The 23,413-nt window shown below is 44.2% G+C and overlaps 1 protein-coding gene across 1 annotated transcript in view; it reads right to left on the reverse strand.

Moving 5' to 3' along the window:
* Positions 1–23,413, reverse strand: part of CMTR1 (cap methyltransferase 1) — a 650,563-nt gene that overhangs the window by 415,701 nt on the left and 211,449 nt on the right. The window contains exons 10-12 of the mRNA XM_078647373.1: positions 12,873–12,991; positions 12,118–12,214; positions 824–956 (exon numbers count right to left, since the gene is read on the reverse strand). Coding sequence (XP_078503499.1) covers positions 824–956; positions 12,118–12,214; positions 12,873–12,991 — 349 coding nt within the window. The remainder of the gene's footprint in view (positions 1–823; positions 957–12,117; positions 12,215–12,872; positions 12,992–23,413) is intronic.

Here is a 23,413-nt window from a genome sequence, read left to right on the forward strand (position 1 = left end):
TAACATGAAGATTAAAATCTCCTAAAGCGGTGAAGTTGGCATAACGAGTACTAAGCTGAATGATATAGTCCGTCAAGGCCGGTAAGTGCAATAAGTTGGAATGAGGGGGACGATAGATGAGTAATCCCGAACAGGAGGAGGACGGGGAAGTATGGATGCTGAAAGGCATGCCTTCTATACAGTCAATATGGTCGAATGGGGGAAAGGTAGCCGTCCATATGGATTTATGTATTAGGGCAACACCGCCTCCCGATTTACCATTGGGTCTATTAGCGCAGCTAATACTGTAGCCCTCCGGTAGGGCAAGGGAGATGGCAGGGTTCGTGGTGTCATTCAGCCATGTTTCCATTAGGAAAAGCAGATCCCAGTTGTTGTCTCGGAGGGACTGCCAGATGTCGAATGCATGTTTAGTCAGTGATCTGCAGTTGATAAGCGCAGATCGGAGGGTCAGGGGGGGGTGAGCACCTGAAGTAGTGGCCGAAGTTGGAGCGAGAATAGGACGGGTTGTTAGGCCTGAGGATGTGAAGGTGAAGTGTCAGAGTGTGCAGACATAGTTCCGGCTCTGGGCGTTCAAAAGAGAGAGCCTTAAATCCTTAAATCCTTGCACGCACGCATCCTTGCACGCACATTCACCGACCCTCTCCCCTCACTTGTTGGGGCACTTACGTTTTTTGAATAGATGATGTAATGTTGATGCAAGACACAATTTACATTTAATGATCATGTACTGGGACCCCTTCTCAATGTACCACTTTAAGTAGGTGGGCTGCAGAGCCAAAATCAATTTTTAAAACAAAATATGTCTTACAATCAGAACACTTACCTCTCCGAATTTGCTGGACGGCTGGTGACGGGTTTAAAAATAGACACTCGCTCAAAGCAGCAATAAAGTAAATAGACGAGCCCCACGCTGAAAGGAGTGAACAAATCAAAGGTTTTGCATATAAAGTGCCCTCCTACAATTAAAAAAGGAGGGATATTAGTGGGTACGAAATAGCATCAAGCCTTTTTAACCCTACATTTTATATCTATAGGACATACTAATACATGGGATATTAAGATGATCCAAACAAAACAGATTAACAGTCTATTGACACAGTACATGTTCAATGGCAATAGTTCTTCACGCTAAAAAAATACACTTTCCAGTTCTGATTTTAATAACCTCCGAAGCATGAAAGGCTTAAAAGCAAACCCAGAATTAAACATGTGACCTTAAAGTGAGGCCACTACAGTTAACACATTTTCCAACTTAAGACTGACTCCTTAAAGCACTATCTAAATATTTTGTAAGAGGAAAATAGTTAGCTGCTCCAGATCTATGAATAAAAAAAGCAAAAGAACAGGGCACAAAAGGTACCAGCCTGTAACACTGAAGGTGAATATCTAGACTTGGTACTGAACTACTAATGCCACATTTCAGTGGTGGGAGTTAGTGAGTCTTATTTGAGTACCAGGACATAACCTAAACACTTCACCTGTTGGATGTCCAGTTTGAGCACACTTGCTCTCCTAAGCGATTTTATATCTTTCAGACATTTGGGGAAGGGTTCTAGCCTAGATAGAGGCACAGCTTAGAAGATGTAATGGCATATATTAGCACATTTAATCTGACACTCCAGTCCACACTACTATCTCACAAATCTTTCCAGAGATAACAGAGCTGTGAAGAGGGTATGGGGTCTTTTTGAACATATTAGGAACAATTGGGCAAACTCTCACCCCATTACCGGACGCACAGCGATCATAGAAGCATTCCAATAATGCGACGTTTTAAACCAAGTTCGTTCCAACGTTAATTCAAAGTTTATTCAAGTTGTTCACGATATCCAGGATTTATCAAAAGTCAGGTGCGAGGCATTTTGCTAGCATCATTAAAACCTCAAAAGCTACAGACATGCCAAGGCCTTAATCGGTAGCTAGGAGTGTATGCCAGTAATCTTCATGAATTCTTCACGATAACTCAATGCATTTCGGGCCTTGTCTTGGCCCTTCGTCAGGGGTATTTCTATAATTAAAAAACAATGTTTCAATACAAAAAGGTGTATCTAAGTACATGTTTAAACGTATTGCAGAGCGATTATATCATAACCTTTTCAACGTTTTCCCGCTAACCGTGACTATTAACCGCCACCAAATTCTTAATTGATGTCTAGGTCTCCCTCCCTTATTCATCTCATGTATAGTTGCATTTATACATCCCTGTGTAATGATCTTAAACATACCAATTGCAATGTACTGCCTCCATTTAATTTCCACCCTGATTATAACGATTCTATACGTGCGTATATTGAGATGCTGTTATTAGAATTGATTTACAAGCAGAATCTCTTCCATCAAGTTCCTTACCTTTACAAACATCCTTCTCGTTCCCTCCCAGGTGGTTCACTAACTGTGTTTCACCCGCCATTCACTATTTAAACACCTTCGTTCAAACTCCGCCCCAAGGTGACTTTTATTAACCCTGTGTTTCCCACTGCTATTCATTTACGATATCTTGACCCTCTCCTTACAAAGTGTCCATCCACATTATTGCGTGTGTTTAAATTCACTGTTAACACTAACTAAGTATAAACAGAGGTGGTCCTGTGGTATAATAAAAACTTATGATCTTCCTCATGATATTACACTACATCTCCCACCAAACATTACGCTCACTATCCTAAAGTGCCTGGATCGTTTCTAAACATCAATCTAGATTTCTCCGCCCACCCTGTTGATCTAAACAACGTTGATTGAAAGGTATCGTATATAGCGTGTTTTACAAAAAGGGGTGATTATTTACAGTATAATATAATCATTATTCCGACCCCTGACGAAGGGCCAAGACAAGGCCCGAAATGCATTGGGTTATCGTGAAGAATTCATGAAGATTACTGGCATACACTCCTAGCTACCGATTAAGGCCTTGGCATGTCTGTAGCTTTTGAGGTTTTAGTGATGCTAGCAAAATGCCTCACACCTGACTTTTTATAAATTCTGGATATCGTGAACAACTTGAATAAACTTTGAATTAACGTTGGAACGAACTTGGTTTAAAACGTCGCATTATTGGAATGCTTCTATGATCGCTGTGCGTCCGGTAATGGGGTGAGAGTTTGCCCCATTGTTCCTAATGTTTTCACAAGCACGTGGTTTAGGGCAGACCACGATTCTGGGCCAAGCACGCGAATAAATACAAAAGTGACAAACTAGTGATAAAACCGGTTTGCACTCTGTCATTCTCTTTTGGATCTTTCATGGTGTTGGCCGCCAAATTGTGGAATGCACTTCCTGTCCACATTCGTTCTTTGGAAAATCTCTTTGCTTTTAGGAAAGTCATGAAAACCTATCTTTTCCCCCTGCCTTATTAGCTTCCTTTTGACTTCCGCTTGTTTGTTATGTTCCTTTTCAGACATAGCGCCAGGACGCCCCTTCACTGGGGCAGCTGTGCGCTCAAAAATACATTTAACATAACATAACATAACATTACCTATCGTCTGCCTTTCGACGAGTAGCACCCACTTTGACAAGGATACCAATGGATGAACACGATGAAGTCACTTGCGAGACTATTGGAAGAACTCATTTTCAGAAATTGATTCCCGGACTACATTTTAATACTGTTACATAATACATTTTGATGTTTTTTGAAGCCATGCTCTTGTACATATACACTTCGGAATAATGATTATATTATACTGTAAATAATCAGCTCTTTAGTGTAAAACACGCTATATACGATACTTTTCAATCAACGTTGTTTAGATCAACAGGGTGGGCGGGGAAATCTAGATAGATGTTTAGAAACGATCCAGGCACTTTAGGATAGTGAGCGTAATGTTTGGTGGGAGATGTAGTGTAATATCATGAGGAAGATCATAAGTTTTTATTATACCACAGGACCACCTCTCTTTCTACTTAGTTAGTGTTAACAGTGAATTTAAACACACGCAATAATGTGGATGGACACTTTGTAAGGAGAGGGTCAAGATATCGTAAATGAAGAGCAGTGGGAAACACAGGGTTAATAAAAGTCACCTTGGGGCGGAGTTTGAACGAAGGTGTTTAAATAGTGAATGGCGGGTGAAACACAGTTAGTGAACCACCTGGGAGGGAACGAGAAGGATGTTTGTAAAGGTAAGGAACTTGATGGAAGAGATTCTGCTTGTAAATCAATTTTAATAACAGCATCTCAATTTACGCACGTATAGAATAGTTCTAATCAGCGTGGAAATTAAATGGAGGCAGTACATTGCAATTGGTATGTTTAAGATCATTACACAGGGATGTATAAATGCAACTATACATGAGATGAATAAGGGAGACATCAATTAAGAATTTAGTGGCGGTTTATAGTCACGGTTAGCGGGAAAACGTTGAAAAGGTTATGATATAATCGCTCTGCAATACGTTTAAACATGTACTTAGATACATTTTTTTTGTATTGAAACATTGTTTTTTAATTGTAGAAATACCCCTGACGAAGGGCCAAGACAAGGCCCGAAATGCATTGGGTTATCGTGAAGAATTCATGAAGATTACTGGCATACACTCCTAGCTACCGATTAAGGCCTTGGCATGTCTGTGCCTTTTGAGGTTTTAGTGATGCTAGCAAAATGCCTCGCACCTGACTTTTGATAAATCCTGGATATCGTGAACAACTTGAATAAACTTTGAATTAACGTTGGAACGAACTTGGTTTAAAACGTCGCATTATTGGAATGCTTCTATGATCGCTGTGCGTCCGGTAATGGGGTGAGAGTTTGCCCCATTGTTCCTAATGTTTTCACAAGCACGTGGTTTAGGGCAGACCGCGATTCTGGGCCAAGCACGCGAATAAATACAAAAGTGACAAACTAGTGATAAAACCGGTGTGCACTCTGTCACTCTCTTGTGTCTTTGTGAACATAGCCATAAAGTATAGTTGCTTACCTGTAGGTGTAGTTTTGCAACTTAAACTAATTTCTGGATTCACATGCTGTGCATTATTCCACCATCTAGTGGTTGGGTACGGAATTCTCCACTATTTTGTAGTCCTACTTCTATTTTTTTGTTGTTGTTGGGTATCAACAGACACCCCATTTGGAGCACCCTGCGACAAAAAAAACTTACCTGCAATTTGGTGAAAAAGCCTATACATTTCAATGTACTGTGTTTGCTCATTTTGAGATAGTATATATATAGAGCCAGTTTCTTACACTCAGTAGGATTGGAAAGCAGCCTCAGTCAAGGTGAGCTTGGTCTTGAGAGCACAATTGGCTGTTCCTCTTCCTCTGGAAAATTTGTCACCAGAATAAATGCAGAAACAACAGGCGCAAAGAGTCAGTGCAAAACCCAAACTGGGTTCGGACATCACAGACAGTGAATGTAAATGTAAATGTCGGAATTTGTAAAGCGCACAGCTACCTCCACCGGAGGTGCCCCGGCGCTGTCCGTATACCGCTTAGGAACCCTTCCTGGCTTTCCTGGGAAATGTCCACTCCTGGGCACCCCGCAGGTGCAGCCAGGCATCCCAGCGCTTTTGGGGCCGTTGCGGAGACTAAGCAAGCTATTGCCCAGAGTTGCAGCGTGGGACCCATGATCAGAACAGGCACTGAGGCAAGATTATCAAGTCAGGGGAATTAATGAGCCGGAGACCCACCGAGGTGGGAATCGAACCCTGGTCCCTGGCCAGAGCTCTGCATCAAGGTCTGCCTGCTCTAACCATTGAGCCACACTTCTCCAGTGCTGAGGGTGGACCTGCTTGGAGGCCTTTGCTGATCCTTAGGGTCTAGAGGCACAACAAAAAGGAGCCGATAATGTGCCTAAGAGATGCAGTGTCTTCTCAAAAAGCTCTACATTTGCTGCAACATCGCCAATGGACACAGAAATTTGGGTTTTATCAGGATCGTTTTGGCTATGATGGAGAGCAAGAGTAGGGGGCATGTTGACGCCATTGTAATTGTAATTATTTTGGCCACCATGAGTGTGGAAGGGTATGCTCAGACATGAGTCCCTTGCTCATTGCACCATCAGGATTCAAGCAAGCCGGGCCGAAGACGGCTGTAATGCCAGAAACCGGTCCCCGGAAGCTTGTTTCCTCTCCAGTGAAGAATTGGCTTGGTAGTTTGGTCTGCCCTGTTCCCATGATGCACTGGGCCAGGGACAGACTAATTTGCATATAGCCAGGTTCTGAACTGGGATGGTGCAGTGAGCTAAAAAACGGTGATGGATCAAGCCCTGATCTGTTGACTGGGTAGGAGTGTTCTGATTAACTCAGATACTCTGTCCATCACCACCCCCTTTTTGTAATTATTTTGGCCACCATGAGTGTGGAAGGGTATGCTCAGACATGAGTCCCTTGCTCATTGCACCATCAGGACTCAAGCAAGCCGGGCCGAAGACGGCTGTAATGCCAGAAACCGGTCCCCGGAAGCTTGTTTCCTCTCCAGTGAAGAATTGGCTTGGTAGTTTGGTCTGCCCTGTTCCCATGATGCACTGGGCCAGGGACAGACTAATTTGCATATAGCCAGGTTCTGAACTGGGATGGTGCAGTGAGCTAAAAAACGGTGATGGATCAAGCCCTGATCTGTTGACTGGGTAGGAGTGTTCTGATTAACTCAGATACTCTGTCCATCACCACCCCCCTTTTTGTAATTATTTTGGCCACCATGAGTGTGGAAGGGTATGCTCAGACATGAGTCCCTTGCTCATTGCACCATCAGGATTCAAGCAAGCCGGGCCGAAGACGGCTGTAATGCCAGAAACCGGTCCCCGGAAGCTTGTTTCCTCTCCAGTGAAGAATTGGCTTGGTAGTTTGGTCTGCCCTGTTCCCATGATGCACTGGGCCAGGGACAGACTAATTTGCATATAGCCAGGTTCTGAACTGGGATGGTGCAGTGAGCTAAAAAACGGTGATGGATCAAGCCCTGATCTGTTGACTGGGTAGGAGTGTTCTGATTAACTCAGATACTCTGTCCATCACCACCCCCTTTTTGTAATTATTGTAGGAAGCTGGCATTTAATGCAGTGCACCAAAAAAGGTACATTATATAGAAAGTCCAGACAAACCTTATTAGCTTTCAGGGCTTAAATTAATAATCCCAAATGCTCTTTTTTTAGGTGGTGTGGGTGAGCAGTTTAGGCTAATCAGAGCATAGTGTTAAACATTTCTTGTAAAGAGTCAATAAATGAGACACACACTCTAGAAGAAACTTAAAACCAATTTAGAAAAATAACCATGAGTGTTATAATATTTTAGACACCAAGATCTTCAGAATTAGGTAATTACTTTCAAAGTTATTAATTTTTACAGCCCAGTAAAAATTTTACACAAATGTGTTTTTACACAGTAATGCTTTCGCACGGTGAAAGAAACATACTGCATCCAAGTATTTGGAATTGTATTTCAGGGTTCCCCTTTTGGACTTAATATGCAGGGTGTCAAGATCACAAGATCCACCAACAGTTTGGGTTTACCTGCCCTGGAGTGTCCGGGTGTAGAGATTCTGGATAGGTTGGTAGCCTTGCACGCTACACCGTTGACAAATAAGGGGAGGGGAGAGGAGTATGGCACCAAGAAACAGACTGCACCAGGGGACCTTGGGACAAGTATTGGAGCCCCAAACGGGGGCTCAGTTCATGGGGTTCTTCGTTGCAGGGGACCATGGTCGGTGTTCATTAACCTGGGCCGAGAAGCTTAGGTGCAGATGGTTTTGGTTAGCTGTTCCAGATGTCAGACCCTAAAGGGGGACAAAACAGGACAGCATGGCCACTCTGGTCCGGGTGTAGAGATGTCTGATGGGTCTGTAGCCTTGCACGCTACACCGTTGACAAATAAGGGGGAGGGGAGGCACCAAGAAACAGACTGCACAGGGAGACTTCGGGACCAGTCTTGGCGTCCCAAACAGGGGACTCAGTTCGTGAGGTTCTTCGGAGCAGGGGGGCATAGTCGGTATTCATGGACATTGGTCGAGGAGCTCGGGTGCAAAGGGTTCTGGTCAGCTGTTGCTGTGTGTCATACCCGAAAGGGGGACAAAACAGGACAGCATGGCCACTCTGGTCCGGGTGTAGAGATGCTGGATGGGTCTGTAGCCTTGCGCGCTACACCGTTGACAAATAAGAGGGAGGGGTGGCACCAAGAAACAGACTGCACAGGGAGACTTCGGGACCAGTCTTGGAGCCCCAAACAGGGGGCTCAGTTCGTGAGGTTCTTCGGAGCAGGGGGGCATAGTCGGTGTTCATGGACATATTCGAGGAGCTCGGGTGCAGAGGGTTCTGGTCAGCTGTTCCTGTATGTCAGACCCGAAAGGGGGACAAAACAGGACAGCATGGCCACTCTCTGCGATGGCCTCTATGGTCTGGGAGTCCCACTTCGTCCGTCTTGGCAGTGTTGGTGGCCAGGCTGGATATTAAACAAGCCTTTGTTGCTGCAAGGTGTTCAGTACCCCGGGTACTGGTGCAGGGCGGGTCATGGCATCTCCAAACTTGGTGGGGTGACGGTTCTGACTCTCTGGAGCATGGTGACCTCCTCCTGGGTGGGTGCTGAGTCGGTGGACCTGGTGGTCAGCAGAACAGTGAACGGGACATTGCGGTTGGTTCCTGCAGGCAAGTGGACCTCCACTTCAAGGGAGATGCTGCCGGGTTGACGAAGTGCTGGCAGACCAACAAGGCTTTTGGAGGATGCACAGCTGCAGTAGGAGTCCGTTCTGTGCAATTATTGAGACAGGAGCAGGCTGGTATGGTTTGCCGCTAAATCCACGGCTAGTCTTCAGTTCTTGCATTCTTCGGGTCTTCTTTGTCCTACTTCTTAAATACTGAATTTAGGGACATTAAGGGTAAGGAAGGGTAGTAGCCAATGGCCTGCTCACACCTGGGGTCAAAACACCCCCCCCCCCAAATATGACCACTTCCTGTGGGAAGCGAGAATAGCCCTGTCCCAGAGGTCCTAATTCCACCAAAATCAAAATAGTGGAACACTTCTTTCTTGGAGCACATCAGACAGCCCACCAGTCATATATACTGGATTTGTTTGAGCTATTATCATGGACTTGAGGAATGGACTTTGAAACTTTGTGACCAGAAACTTATGGTTACAACTCTAGAGTTATACTTGTGAAACTTAAATTCTAACTTATCCTTTGTGATTGTAGTTGATTACTAGTGAAATCTTTATTTACATATATTGGAGCGCAGGTGGGATCTCCCATTGTTAAGTGTTACTGTTCCACACCCTGGTGTGGCACCTAATGGTAGTCTGGTAACCACCCTTTTCTCACCTTGCAGCACCATCATTCCTACATTATATTGAATATCCCTGGGGATAGTGTTGAGCGCCCTTGCCTGCGTGGTTACCAGTTTATATTTTTTCACCTTAGGGGTGTGACTAGCCTGGTAGTGCAACATACCTACTGACATAGCTAAGTCCCTGTCTATCCCGGTACCAAATGGACCCAGAGAAGGGGGTATCTCTCCCAGATCTGGGGGAAGCTTGGGTTGCATATCAAAGGCAGCAGGGGCTTTGAAGCCCCTGGTCTTAATATGCTAAATCCCTAGCCATCCTGCTGGAGGAGATGTGAACACCTTCCTCCACAGCAGGCATTCTTTTTGTCCTCAGAGAGCATAGGCTATTACCTGTAGGGGGTCAGAAACTAGTATGTGGTGGCAGGCCGGACAAGACCAGTCAGCCAGAACACTAAAACGCTGGTAGGTTTTCAGAGGGCACCTCTAAGGTGCCATCTGGTGCATGTTTTAATACATTTGCTACTGGCATCAGTATAGATTTATTAAGAAAAGGTGTTTGATAGTACACACCACGTGTTTCAGTGAAGCAATTATGTAGCTAGGGAACTCGTAATGATCAGTGCCCACTACAAATACTTAAATGGCTTGCCTCTTCACTTGCATTATCTAGCAATTGAACTAGACAGCACAGGGGCATATCTGCTCATGCAGATATGTCTTTATATGTAACATAATTCACCATGCCTTAGGGCTATAAGACCTCATGTAGGCGAGACTTACATATATTGTATGCAGTGTCTGTGGGCGTGGCACACAGGGTGTGCGCCGTTCGTGTTTTCACATTTGTTTGCACAATTTCACAAAGGCTGCAATGGCAGTCTGCATGAGTTTGGTGGTGGCACTATGCATGCTGTAGCCCTTAGGGACCCTCTTTAGTACCAATGCCCTCGGTACCAGGGGTACCTTTAACTAGGGACTTACAGAGGTGCTAATGTTCTTGCCAACTGGGGTACTATTGAATAGTTACCTTGTTTAAGGGAAAGAGCACTGGCACTGAGGACCAGGTTAGCAACCTTTTGGACCATGTCAAAAAGGGGCACTTTGTCTTCTTTGGAGTTGAGTGGCAGGAAGGGGCTGAGCCCGGACTCGACTTCTTATATATTTCTTCTTGGACTTACCCAATGACAATGGTCGTGGTTATGATCTGCCACAGGAACATGACCTTATTTTCGACTTTGACCGGACCCGGCATGGAGTCTTTTGATGAGGCCTTGGAAAGTGTTCCGACACCAGGCACTGAAGTCATACCTCAGGTGTATCGATCACAGATATCTCTTTGCAAAAGTCCCTAAAAGTCATGAACCCTATTTTGGGAGGTGACATTTTCCCTGGCACAATGGATTTAGAAAACATTGTGAAGAAAAAGTCTCATCAGAGACCACAAAGTAGTTCTGATCCTTGTCTGGAGGCATGGAAAGGAAGCAACTAAAGTTAGCAAGCATGGGTGGCACTTATATGTGGCTCCGCTTGTCACTCCTGGAGCAGAATGATGTCAGAGCATGCAGGAGTACTGCTTTAGAGGGATGTATGTCAGTACAACGCGATCTTTTAGATCGCGGTACTTGACAACGCTGCCATTACAACGCAAGTCGTTACAACGACTTGCGTTGGAGGGCGCGGATTGTGGAATGTTATAATTTTATATTCCAACACCAGTCCACCTAACAATAGGGAAGGTGTTGGAATATAAAATTACAATATTCCTTAACCAACAGCGCCATCCAGCGCAAGTCGTAATAACGACTTGCGTTGTAATGGCAGCGTTGTTAAGGTAGTGCGGTGTAAACACCGCGTTGTAAACGATGTTCCCAGCTTTAGAGTTTCAAGAACCAGTCTGGCACCTGGGAAATATTCAAAAGTTGAGGAATCTGTGGTTAGAAGTATTCATCAGAAGTAGGTGTATTATGTATACACTGTTAGTAAAATCAAATAGGTCTTGGTTAATAAGGAACTAAAAAGAATCTCTTGCTATAAATGATCCCCAAGTATTCCAGTATTTTTCCGTTGCACAGAAACAAATGCACCCAAGGTATCTAGTGCCAACATGGCATGCTGTTAATTTGTTTGTCCCTAAAACTTTGGAATTCTCCATGAGCTGATTGAGTGTCAGAAGTTGTGGTTGTTGCAAACTGGTTTTGGCAACCAGTAAAGCCTAACATCCTTCTCCTTGCTACATATCTGTGTCAACACTTCTTACTGCACCTCACTCAACTACACTGCCTCAAAGGGAAAGAAGACGCGTAGACTAGTAGTTCTGGGTATCTGGCGATATAAAGGCACTCCAACTCCATGAAATAGAGCAGCTTAACATTACTAATTATAAAGAGAATGACTGACCCTGAAAATGCAGAACCAATACGTTGCAAGTGACCTCATTTTAAAACCTATGTTAAAAAGTTAACGAAATGGGATAACAATATAATATTCCTATCCTCCATAATGTATATTAGAGCCTGATGACAAACTTAGTAACATGAACTGTAATGTTTTAGGCATATGAAAATGTGGTCTCTGCAACATTTTCTAGTGGACTTTAAGAGGTGATAATTTAGAGAATACGAGACGTGGGGCATATTAGTTGTGAAATACAGACATACATTATTTTAAAATCATTGAAATTGTAGCACAACCACAAAGCCATTTGGAATTAATAGGAATGTATTCTATTAAAAACAACATATATATGTTCCTACAAATTCCCCTATGGGGGTCTAGATGGGAAGCCGAAATACAAGATCAGTGATGGCTTTACAAAGGTAAGGTGCGAAATAAAGAAAAATATAGTTGGAAATAACTGTTAATTTAGTATTCATCAGACTAACACAAATGCCTAAGAAAGAAGGAAAAAAATACCTGTTCGAATAATTGATAATCCCATGAGGAACTGGCAAAGTGTCAGCTGCTTACTAAGAATTTCCTGTATGTTCTCCTGGCCTTCTACAGAAAAGCCCTGCAGAAAACAGTGAAAATTGTCATGAAAATATAAATTTTATAAGGATGTCACAAGAGATACAGAATAATGATAGTTATAAAACACATTATAATAATAGCAATACTACAACATGTCACTCAAGGTGTAAATATTGTGATGCTACGATACTGCAGCACAAAGCCTGGAGAATGATCACAGTATAAATAAAAACTTAATAGCATTAGAGGTTCTCAAAACCTGCTCTCCCCTCCTTCCTCTTTTGCATCCCCCCACTCAAAACCTTACCCCTTACCAAACAAAAAAGCGCAAAATGATCTTCCTACCTATCCTCCGCTCCTCTGTACTGAACGTCTTGGAAATTATGGAGCAATTATCAAATTATTGTGACCATCTCTAAGCTCTAAATGATCCACTACAATTTCCACCAGGAGTCACAGCACATCCTATAGATTCACATTATTAGCCCAAAACATACATAAAAAGTCTAAGCGTGTAGGCACTTACAATCAGTGTTAGGATGCCTATGTGTCAATGACTTACGAAAAAGGGCTTTTTCAAATTCTTCCTACCTTAAGTATTTATCTCCCTTTAACACACTGTTAACAATTGTTATTTAAACACATTTGTCACCTAGAGTAGGGTGGCATCACAGCACTATTTGAAATAGAGAACATACCCCATCTGCCATTAAAAAGTGCACTCCTTTGCGATCTGTGTTGTCCAATACAAAGTTCCGGAATGCAGTTATGTTTTCAGGACGAGTGATGTCTCCATCGCCATCTACGCCGCCCTCACCTGCCAAGAGAAGAGCTAGGCATTAGCTTCCTAATGCACACTCCATGAATCAATAAGAACCAGCTCTAAAAAAGAAATGCTGACTTATAGATGGCATCTAAATGTTGTCGTCTCTGGTGGCAAACTTGGTCAAAACACAACCATTATAATTCGGACGATAGCAATGTCTTACCAGCATGGATAGGCAGTATACAATAGGTCATCCAACAGATACCGTGGTCAAGCAAAACTGTTAGCCTAGCTAACCCTTTCTCTAGGAGAAAGTGACTCCAGCGTAAACCCTCTTCCAGACCCTAACCTATAAAGGTCTATCTAAACTTCCTAAAAAGATCAGATGTAAAACGGCATAAATCCACTGAGAAAGCAACATTCAGAAGGAAAACAGGCCAAATGTGAAAGACTACCTGAAATAGTCTCTACAGCTGTAACTCATTATCACAATGACTCGAATGCTAAGCATAGAATGTCTTCAATTTAAAAATAATTTATGTCACTGGAAGCCACGGGATCACGCCAAAATGCAAGGGCATCATTAAAATGTCCAACAAAAAGGACACCTCAAGGTCGGTCAACATGAATAACAGTCTATCTAAAGCAGAAAACCCATTAAAAAAAAATTGATCAGTGGTGGAAGGTACGTGGTTATCATATATCCTGAGTTCTTCCATCCAGGAACCATACTGGACGGATTGTATGCTGCGGCAACAAGATTATTCCTAAATTACTTTCAGGAGGAGAAAACAAATATTTTCCATTGTTCAGAATCTGATAATCACGTGTTGGCTATCACTCTGTCATAACTGCGTAAAAAGCTGCTCAAGAAGCTGTGCAGCCGGAAGTGTTCCTAAATGAAAGCAGTTTCTTTAGAAGTTGAGAATACAGACTTTCTATGTTCTCCTCTTGGCAAGCAAAGCAATTTGCTGCCCCTAAAGAGTATCCACATAATCTTTCCCTACTCGTTCTGATCTCCTTCCTTCCAAGGGGGAAGGGAGGCAAGACATTGCCTGTCATTTCTCAGTCAAATAGTTTGCAGAAGACTATCCATAGGAAGCATTGTTTATGATGAAAGATTCAGGAAAAAACAGATTTAAAACATCATTATCAATAGCCCGCATAGCTGGCTGCGCAATACTAAGGTGGGCACATGCCTGTGAAAGGCCACTGCTGCTACCTCTCTTGTTTTATTAAGCATAGGTGCAATTCAAATAGTGGCAATGTTTCCTCCAGGCCCCCTGTGTGGCTTTACATGCCAGACTTCAACACGTATGTTCTTTAGAATCTCCTTGTATTTCTTAATATAAGAGGAAATATGCTGTATCCATTCTACTGACTGCTGAATCGCTTTTTTTTCGTTTTAAGATCATTGCCCGTCTCACTCCTTCTTTGTACACCTTTCCTGCCAGTCACAGCTCCTCCACTATCAAAGTATCCTATTATCCCCACTGATCTAGTCTTTCTTGCCCTAATATTCATCTTCCTCCCAACACGCTCCTCTCCTTTTTTCTAATATTGCTATGCCCTGCTCTCCCTCCACTGTTTGCTTTGCATCTTTCAAAGGGTGCGTTACAGTTCCTATGGCTGTTGTTACTTATCTTCCACTTCTCTTTAATACATATTTCAACCATTTCATTCTCCCTTACTTTCTTTGTCATAGCTTTATCCGCCCCAAGGTCTGCTTATTTGTTCATGTCTTACGTCTATGCTGTCCATTGTGTAGCCCTTGCATGTGCTCCATCCTACACACGTGCTAATTCAATTGAAAGAATGGGAGACAAGGACTCCCTGCTTCAAATATTTCTGAGAAGTTACAGAGTCTTTCTAATAAACTTACTGGAAACAATCCGGGAGATAAAGAGAAGCACATTCTTGCCAAGAGAACAAGTAAGTTACCTTTGGTAACACTCTTTCTAGTGTATACTTGAACAGCAGATTCCTCAACTTTCCCTGGATCTGGAGACTTTTCTCCAGCAATGCTCCAGCGTGCCAATAGGCAGTGCTGTGCGGCTCTGCGCTGGATCCCTACACACCAAGTAGTGATAGAGCAGAACCACATATAAGCTCCACCCCAGCCCAATTCGGTCAGATGGTACCACTGAGCTAATTTCTAATTTGGGACCTTTTTAAATGTTAAACAGAGGCCACTCCACAAAAGGGAGAGACAAGATGGCAATGAGGATTCTAGGATTAGGTAGAATATCCAATTGAAAGGGTTATCCAAGGCAAGTATCTATTTATTCTGATGGATCCCCCACCTTAGAATAGATACAAAAAGCTGTAGCGCCACAAGTGGAGGGATCGCGGTGTGGACTCAGACCAAAAAGTCTTGCAGGGCAAAGGCGGCGAAATGCACTGCTCTCCGGGCTCGAGGCTGTCAAGGCAGCCGTGCGTCATTAATGTGTGTACGCACACCCATGTTGCAGCCTAGCAGATTTGAAGGACAGGCAGTCCATATGCCAACGCAGTGGTAGCGGTCTTAGTCCTTGTATAATGGGCTCGCAGACTTTCTGGAGGATGTCTCATGGCCAGTATGTAGTAGGTCTTAATGCAGAGGACTATGCACCTCAACCGGGTTCCTCTTTTCCACAGCCTTCCCTTTCTTTGCCCTGGAGAACCCCGCAGGAAAACTGATTGTCCACAAGGTGTTCCTTGATCCAGTCAATGTAAACGTGCAAATTCCATGTGGAATCCTGACGACAAAGCTCTCCTCCTCTACGGACGCTGGAAGGGTGGTAGATTATCCAATGTGATAGGGAGTCACGACTATAGCGAAGTAGGCAGTCTGAGTCCTCAGCACCAATTTGGCTGGAAAAAAGGTGGAGTAGGCCGGTTGCACTAACAGTGTCTGAAGTTCACTCATGCAATGAGCTGACAATTGAAATGAAGAAGACAGTCTATAAAGCCAGGAGACTTAGCAAGCAGCAAGCATCGGCTTGAAGTGTGTACATATGAGAAAAGTCAAGATCAAGCTAAGTTCTCACTGTGGCAACACACACGGTTTGGGAGGAAAGAGGTGTAGAAAACCTTTTTATAAATCGCATCACAGGTGATTTAAAGTAGGACAACTGGACGGGAAAAAGTAGAAATCCAAAAGGGCCAACAAATAATATTTAAACTGTCCAATGCAAGGCTTTGCTGGACCAAAAATAAAACAAGCAAAAGAACATCCAACAGCTTTGCTTGTAAAGGATCACACGTGTTGACACCACATCAGGCAACAAATTTGTTCCAGAGCCCAGGGTAAATGGAGCTTGTGGAAGGGCACTTGGTGACAATGTTGACAACCCACCCCTTTGGCAAGTAGATCAAAAGCAGTCAACTGCCACAGCTCAGTCTCCACACAAGGAGGTGTAGATCGAGCAGATTCAGGTGGAAGTCCCTGCCCTGCTGCTACAACTTAAGATGTTCTTGAAGTGGTAGCCTGATTAAGGAGAGATGCTTATGCCCAGAAGTCCCAGGTAGAACATTCTCCTGGTCCAATCTTGAGCTACTAGGATGATGTGGGCCCAGTCATTCCTGATCTGTTTCCGAACTTTGGGCAGGAGAGGCCAGAGTCGGAAAGGTTACAGAAGTCCCACATTCTATTCCAGTGCGACTGCAGCTCCTATGGAGTGTTCTCATAGAAACTCCAATGTGCAAAACACTCAACACTGCACATTCTTGATGGTGGCAAAAATATCACCCCACTGCCAGAATATGCCCGGTCCTACCTCTGGATGTAGACACCATTTGTGATCAGACAGATGCTGTGTGCTCAGCTTGTCTGCTATGGCATTCAAGGGACCCTGGCAGGAGGTCTGCAAAATGCCCTTACGTTCCAACTAACTCCATATATGTACAGCATCCTGCCACAGAATCGAAGACCCAACCCTGTCTTGTGTGTTGCAATATACATGGTGGTGCGGTTGTTCCTGAGAACCTGCACCAGCCTTCATCTAGCCTTCAAAGTTAGATAAATGGCCCTTAGCTCCAACAGACTGCTATAGAGCCAGTCTTTCATTGGAGACAAGAGACCCCAGGATCTCCATCTCCCCAACCCTGCAGTGATGCGTCTAGTCATCACAATCAGCTTTGAGTGGAGAAGGGAGCGGGGCCTGCCACTAGACCAATTTTATTTGAGCAGCCACCACTACAGTCATGAGCTGTCTCCTCTGAAATATGCATGACATCCAATAGAATTCCTTGATGCTGGGCCCACTGGAACTTCAGATTCTATCACAGAGCATATGTCACCTGGCATAGCAGACAAAGAGAATGCAGGAAGCTAAGAGGCCAAGAAGCTTCAGAGATGCTCTAATCATAATAGAGGACGGACGCTGAAACATTGGGATCACAGCCTGAATATCTGGCACTCGTTGAACTGCAGAGAGGCCTTCAACTGCTCCAGGAAAACTCCAATGAACTCGAGCGTGTCTGTAAAGGAATTCAGTGCCACTTCGGCTTGTTGACAATGAACCCCAATTATGTCAGGCTGTTCAACATGCTCTAGAGGTGGTCTAAGACCGACAGTGCAAAACCAACATTCAAGAGCCACTCAAGGCGTGAGGGCAAAATTGGCATACATGACCTCAGAAGGTGGGAAGGAGCCACTGCCATCACTTTCATCTGTGAGGGGCGATGAGGCGACAAGCACAGCAAACTGAAAATGCCCCTGCCTATCTTGAACTGTAGATAACCTCTGTGGGACTGAAGGACGAGTATATGAAAATGTGAGTTTTGCAAGTCCAATCACACCATCCAATCAGAATCAGGGCCATTGTTAACATTTTAAATGCAATGCTCCCATAGATTTTGCAGTTTCATTTTTTCTAGAGTTGTGTCCACAGCTGGGCCAAACAGGTGTTCTTGATCAAACGGCTGATTTAAAATAGTTGTTTGCACTTCCTGTTTAAACCCAGAAATACGTAACCATGCATATCTGCGGAGTAAGACACTAGTGTAAATAGATCTAGATGCAGTGTCTGCTGCATCAAGGGCACATTTGATGGATGCATTTGTAATGAACTTTTCCTCCTGGACCAGATTGTTGGTTTTGGCCTTGTACTGGTCAGGTAAGTGTTGGATAAGATCTTCAAGCTCGTCATAGTGAGCTCTGTCATATCTGGCAAGTATAGCTTGCGCGTTAGCTATGCTCCAGTGATTGGCTGCTTGGGAAGCAACTCTTTTACCTGATGCATCCAGCAGTTTTGACTCCTTGGGTGTGGTGCATCACCAGAGGTTTGGGAATTTGCACGTTTTCTAGGATTGGACACTACTAGAGAATCTAAGGGGAGTTGTCCTTTGATGTATACTGGATCCTTAGGGGCAGGCTTATATTTTTTATCAATCCGGGGATTGAGAATCCTGGTCCTGACGGGGTCTTTAAATATGTCTGGTGCATGTTTAATGACACCTTTGAACATTGGCAATGTGTGTATTGCTCTTTGTGACTAGGAAAAAGTATCTAGTAGGAAGTCTTCTTCCATCGGGTCAGAATGTAGTTCCAAGCCATGATACTGCGCACCTCTATTAACAAGCGGACTAAAAACGATACTATCATCTGGGGGTGATGGCTTAGATGGGTACGGGTCTGGATCAGGAAGGTCTGGAGGATTTGTGGGATCATCGTAATCGTCCCATGTGTCCTGTGGTGGGGTAGAGTTATCATCAGGGTCATCTAAGGGATCCTTATTGTGTCCACCCCATCCTCATCCTGTGGTGGTAAGGGTGAGCATGGAAAAAATCTAGGAGAGTTTATTGGAGATAAAGGTATAGTAGGAAGGATAGGAAAAAGATGGTCTTATGGGTGAGGTTGCAAAGACTCTCTTCTTTACAGGTACATCAGGTGTGGGTGAGGTATCAGATGTCCTTTTTTTGCTGGAAGACTGACAATATGGCCTGTTTTAGGGTCCACATGTAATGTTTTTTGTTTCGGATCGATAGGATCTGGCCGAAACAATTCTTCCTGCTGGTCTTCTTTCGGGCCAGTGTTTTTGGTTCCAAGCGTGGCTTTAATTTGGTGTCTATAGCTGTAGGAGGAGATTTGTGCTCTTTGGCTTGAAAGTGAGAGCGGAGTCGGAACTTTTCTTCGGATCCAAAGAATGTTGGTGCTTTTCTGGTTCCGAGGCCTTATGGTGTTTCAGTGCCGAAAGGTTCGGCGCGGAGGCCTTTTCGGACCTAATGAAGTTGATTATCCCAAATTTCGGTACCGAAGGTGTTTTTTGGGTACTGATATGCGGCTTGCTCAGTCCCTAGCTGTCGGGGCGGGGCTTCTGAAACTTTCTTTTGGTCTCGACTAAGGCCTTGAGGCGAAGTTTTAACCGGAGCCTTCAGTTTTTCGGAAGGGGCAGGGACATTTGTACTCACTCGTTGCCCTGGAGTGATGTGGTCATCGGAGTCGACGTCGTCAGCTTCAGAGACTATCTCGAGCTCTTCTGAATCCTCTGCCTCTGGAACGACGGGCCTTCATCAAAAAGGTCTTCTGGCACCGGTGCAGCCTAATGTGCCATAACGTGTCGTCGAGCCCGGCGATCACAGATGGTTTTCTTGGATCGAAAAGAGGTGCAGGCTTGGCCATCCATTTCTTCATGCTCTGGTGATAGACAAAGGTTGCAGACCTTGTGATGGTCACTGTGTGGAAATTTAGCTCCACACTGGGGGCATTTTTTAAATGGAGTACTTTCCGTTAGCTGTAGGCCCGAATGGCGCCGATAGGCCCAGCAGCTCGCGCTGATGACCGGAATTGAGGATTTGGGAGTGTGCGCGTCAAAAGGCATGCGAACGAAACAATACAGTTGAGTGTGATAAGTTGCGCGTCGAAAGAAGTTTGGACCACGGTACCGAACCGGAGCGCAGCAAGTCACATCCGACCCTGCTGGTGGAAATAAAACTGAGGATGGAGTCGATGACCATGCGCACTATCGTCCAAGGGAGGAGTCACCCATCTCTTGACTACAAAGACTTCTTCCAAGACAACGACAAACTGCAAACATCTGAGCCCAACACCAGATGGCGATCTATGCACAAATATGTATTCTGCAGCTCATATGCCTCGAACATAGGGTTCTGTTGTAGAACCCCCACACACACACGTTTTGACTGAAGAGTACTGGATCTCTGCTATCCAGGTTCCCAGTACAATTGTAAAACACTTCCACAATTGGCCCTTCAGACCCCCCTATAAATACCTAGTAAATGTTGCCTGTATAGCTAGGGCCTTGGAGCTGAAGAGGGTCCCATAGGGACCCCTGACCACAGCCATGCAGACTGCCACTGCAGCATGCACGGCCTGATGCAGACAAAACACAGTGGACATTATTCACTATCTTTATTCGATTTAAAAACCATAAAAGATACAGCTTGATGCAATACATGTATATTTAAAAAGATCAGGACAATTTGTATGATGCAGTCCAGGCCTATAGATATTGGTTATATTGTTATGGCGAGCCATCTATATAAAATTTAATAAAATCAGTTTTAGATATGGGTAATAACACTTAAATGACACCTTGGGCACACATAGTTAAAACCTATTAAAAATTTTAAACAAACCTGAAACTAATAAAGTACAAATGCTTTTGACATCTTCTTTACTACCTAGGTGCATTTCAAATAGATACAACACTCCAAAAGCACTTAATATAGGACCAATAAAGTGCATAACATTCATCAATGGGTATAAAGTGCAAATGTGTCAATCATGTGTTGATAAATTTCAACTACGTAAGGTATAGTTTTGTGGAATTCAATCTAAATGTGCAATATTTAAATTCGACATTAATAATTATTATAGTAAGATTTTTTTTTAAATTTCAATCCATTTCACTTACGTATTAGATTAACAGCAAATAGATATCTACTTAGACTAAATACAATTTTCTGAGATGTGTGGTTTTAAAATGCGGAGTGCTTCTAAATGCAACATAAATCCAATATTAATTCATATCCATTTGATCCAATTTATCCAGGGGATGATGTAAGATGGACAGAAGAATAATACGTTAGCATCACTTTCTACTGCGTTTTGTATGCAAAGGGTGCAGATGGCATCCATCGTCTGTGTTGTTACGCAGACACTTCGATATAATTAAGTTGGTCTGCAAGACATCGAAGCGAAACTTCATGTATAACAACTTTGCTAGTGGGGGCTGTATTTCATCCATAAAGACCTTAAACAAGGAGGATGGTTTTACGATTAAAAGCTGCGTGGTCAACCTTCCTGCTTTTAGACTAGAATATAGGCTATCCTGGCAGTATGATCAGTGGATATTTTTCAAAATTCTTTTTGAGTGGTAAGTTAAGGATTGAGGGTCATCCCTGAAGCTTCTTAGGCCTACTTTGTAAAACTAACTACGCACTTGTCATAGCCATGGAATGGTTGCTTTAAGGTCAAGTTCCAATATCTCCCTTAGCCCGTCTATATAGTGTCTGAGCTGGTCCACAAGCGTACCCAAAATAACAACGGTCTTAATTTTGCTTGATGGTCGATTCGCCTGAGATTTAAATCTTGTATTATGGGGATCATTGGAGCGCGTACTGGGAGCTGCATCAACATCCTTACAAATCTATTCTCTTCCACAGTCGACATGGCACACTGCCTGTGTGTCATGCCAACTAGCACTGCCCAAGATATAGGTAAGTCACCCTTCTAGCATGCCTTATCAGCCCTAAGGCAGGGTGCACAAATTCAAATGTGTGGGCATAGCTGCATAACCAGATATGGCCCTCCAGTATTAGGGTCTATTCCTAAATCTTGTAAGTGGCATGGACGCCATAGAGAGTACATGGGTTGGGAACTTGACAACTAAAGTTCCACAGCACCATGATGGCTTCACTGAAACCAGGAATGTTTGGTACCAAACAACTCCTTGTAATACATCCACACTGATGCCAGTGTGAGTTTTATTAAACTATGTACTCAGAGGGCACCTCAGAGATGCCATCTGAAAACCTACCGACCCTGGCGTGGTCACCAATTGGCTTTAGGGAGCCTGTCACACACAGACCTCTTTCTAGACCCCTGAGTGGAGGGCCTCTGCTCTCTGGGACCAGAAACAATGTACATCCTGGGCAGAGGTGTCACACCTCCTCCCCCAGTATGGGCATAGTGCTAGAAGGAAAAGCTTTCAAGGCCTGCCACCTTTATAATGCGACCCCCAGCCTCTGCTGTTAGCAGAAGATTGCAGCCCCCAGTTTACTCCCCCTGTTTGGTCAGGAAAACCGGTGGGAAACCTTAAACTAGGAGGTGGAGACAAAGTTAAGCACACTATTAAGTCTCCTCCATCTTGAAGATGAGAGGGACTCCTCCAATCAGGGCTAGGGCTAGAAAGGAGGGTGGTATAATTGAGGATGTAGTCAGCCCAAGTAAGGTGCCCACTGGCCCTACCTTCTACTCCCCTCACACACCATAATATTTAGCATTTTGGTGGCTCCCTCATACCTGAACACTAGTTACCTGTGACCTAAGAAGACGGACGAAGATGACTACTGACTTGGCCCCAGGCCTATCGGCCTCTCTCCAGCTTCAGAATTCCTACGAGAAGACAATGCCTGTCCTGCAGCCAGCAACTTCCAGGAATGCAAGGACTTTGACAAACACCAGAATTCCCAAGGACAGCTGGAACCGAGAGTCCTGACCACTCTACACCCGACGCCTACGGCCCGTATCCTAGTGGACCACTGACAGAGAACATGTTCCCCAATGATCCTTACCTCAAGTCTAGCATTGGCTGACCCCTCCTGGACTCCAAGATAACACCTGCAGCCTAAATCCAGAGGCTCCCCCTGACTGCGATTGGCTCCTGTACGAAGAATCCAACGTCTTAAGCCTCCCCCTGCCCCTGAAGCCCCTGGATCTTGGTGTGCTGAATTAAAGGTGCACCTACAAACCCCACCATCTCTACTTACCTCTGCTGTCATTGGTCTTCTGCCTGCAACATAAAGTGCGACGCCTGCAGCCTATTTGTCCAAAGCAAGTTCTACACTGAAAAGCATTTGGCGCCCGCACTGAATTTGCACCCTGCACTTGGCTGCCCCTGTGCCGCTGGTGCTGTATGTTTGGTGGTGCTTTATGGCCCCTGTTCTTGCTCTAACCCCCCAAAAGCTTGACCCCTGCAACAGCTTTACCTACCTGCAAGCAGTTTGGCTTCGAGCACCCCCAGTCTCTATTGAAGTGAATTAGGGCAAACTCGATTTTGACTGCTGTATCGCCACTGGTGCAATTTGGGTACTCACCAGACCCTTGACCCTTGCTGACCTTTAGTCCTGAAGACTGGAACAGTAAGTTAAATACATATCAGCGTAACAGCATTATTGTTTTCCTCCACAGGATAAGATTGAACTGTTCAGAATTTGCAGTGTCGACTTTTGCAAGTGGAAAGTAGTTTTTACTTAAAAACATACTTACCTCATTGCGAAGATCTTGGTCTTAAAATAAACCACAAA

Source organism: Lissotriton helveticus, chromosome 6 (genome assembly GCF_964261635.1).
Source record: "Lissotriton helveticus chromosome 6, aLisHel1.1, whole genome shotgun sequence".
In the NCBI taxonomy this organism is placed as follows: Eukaryota; Metazoa; Chordata; class Amphibia; order Caudata; family Salamandridae; genus Lissotriton; species Lissotriton helveticus.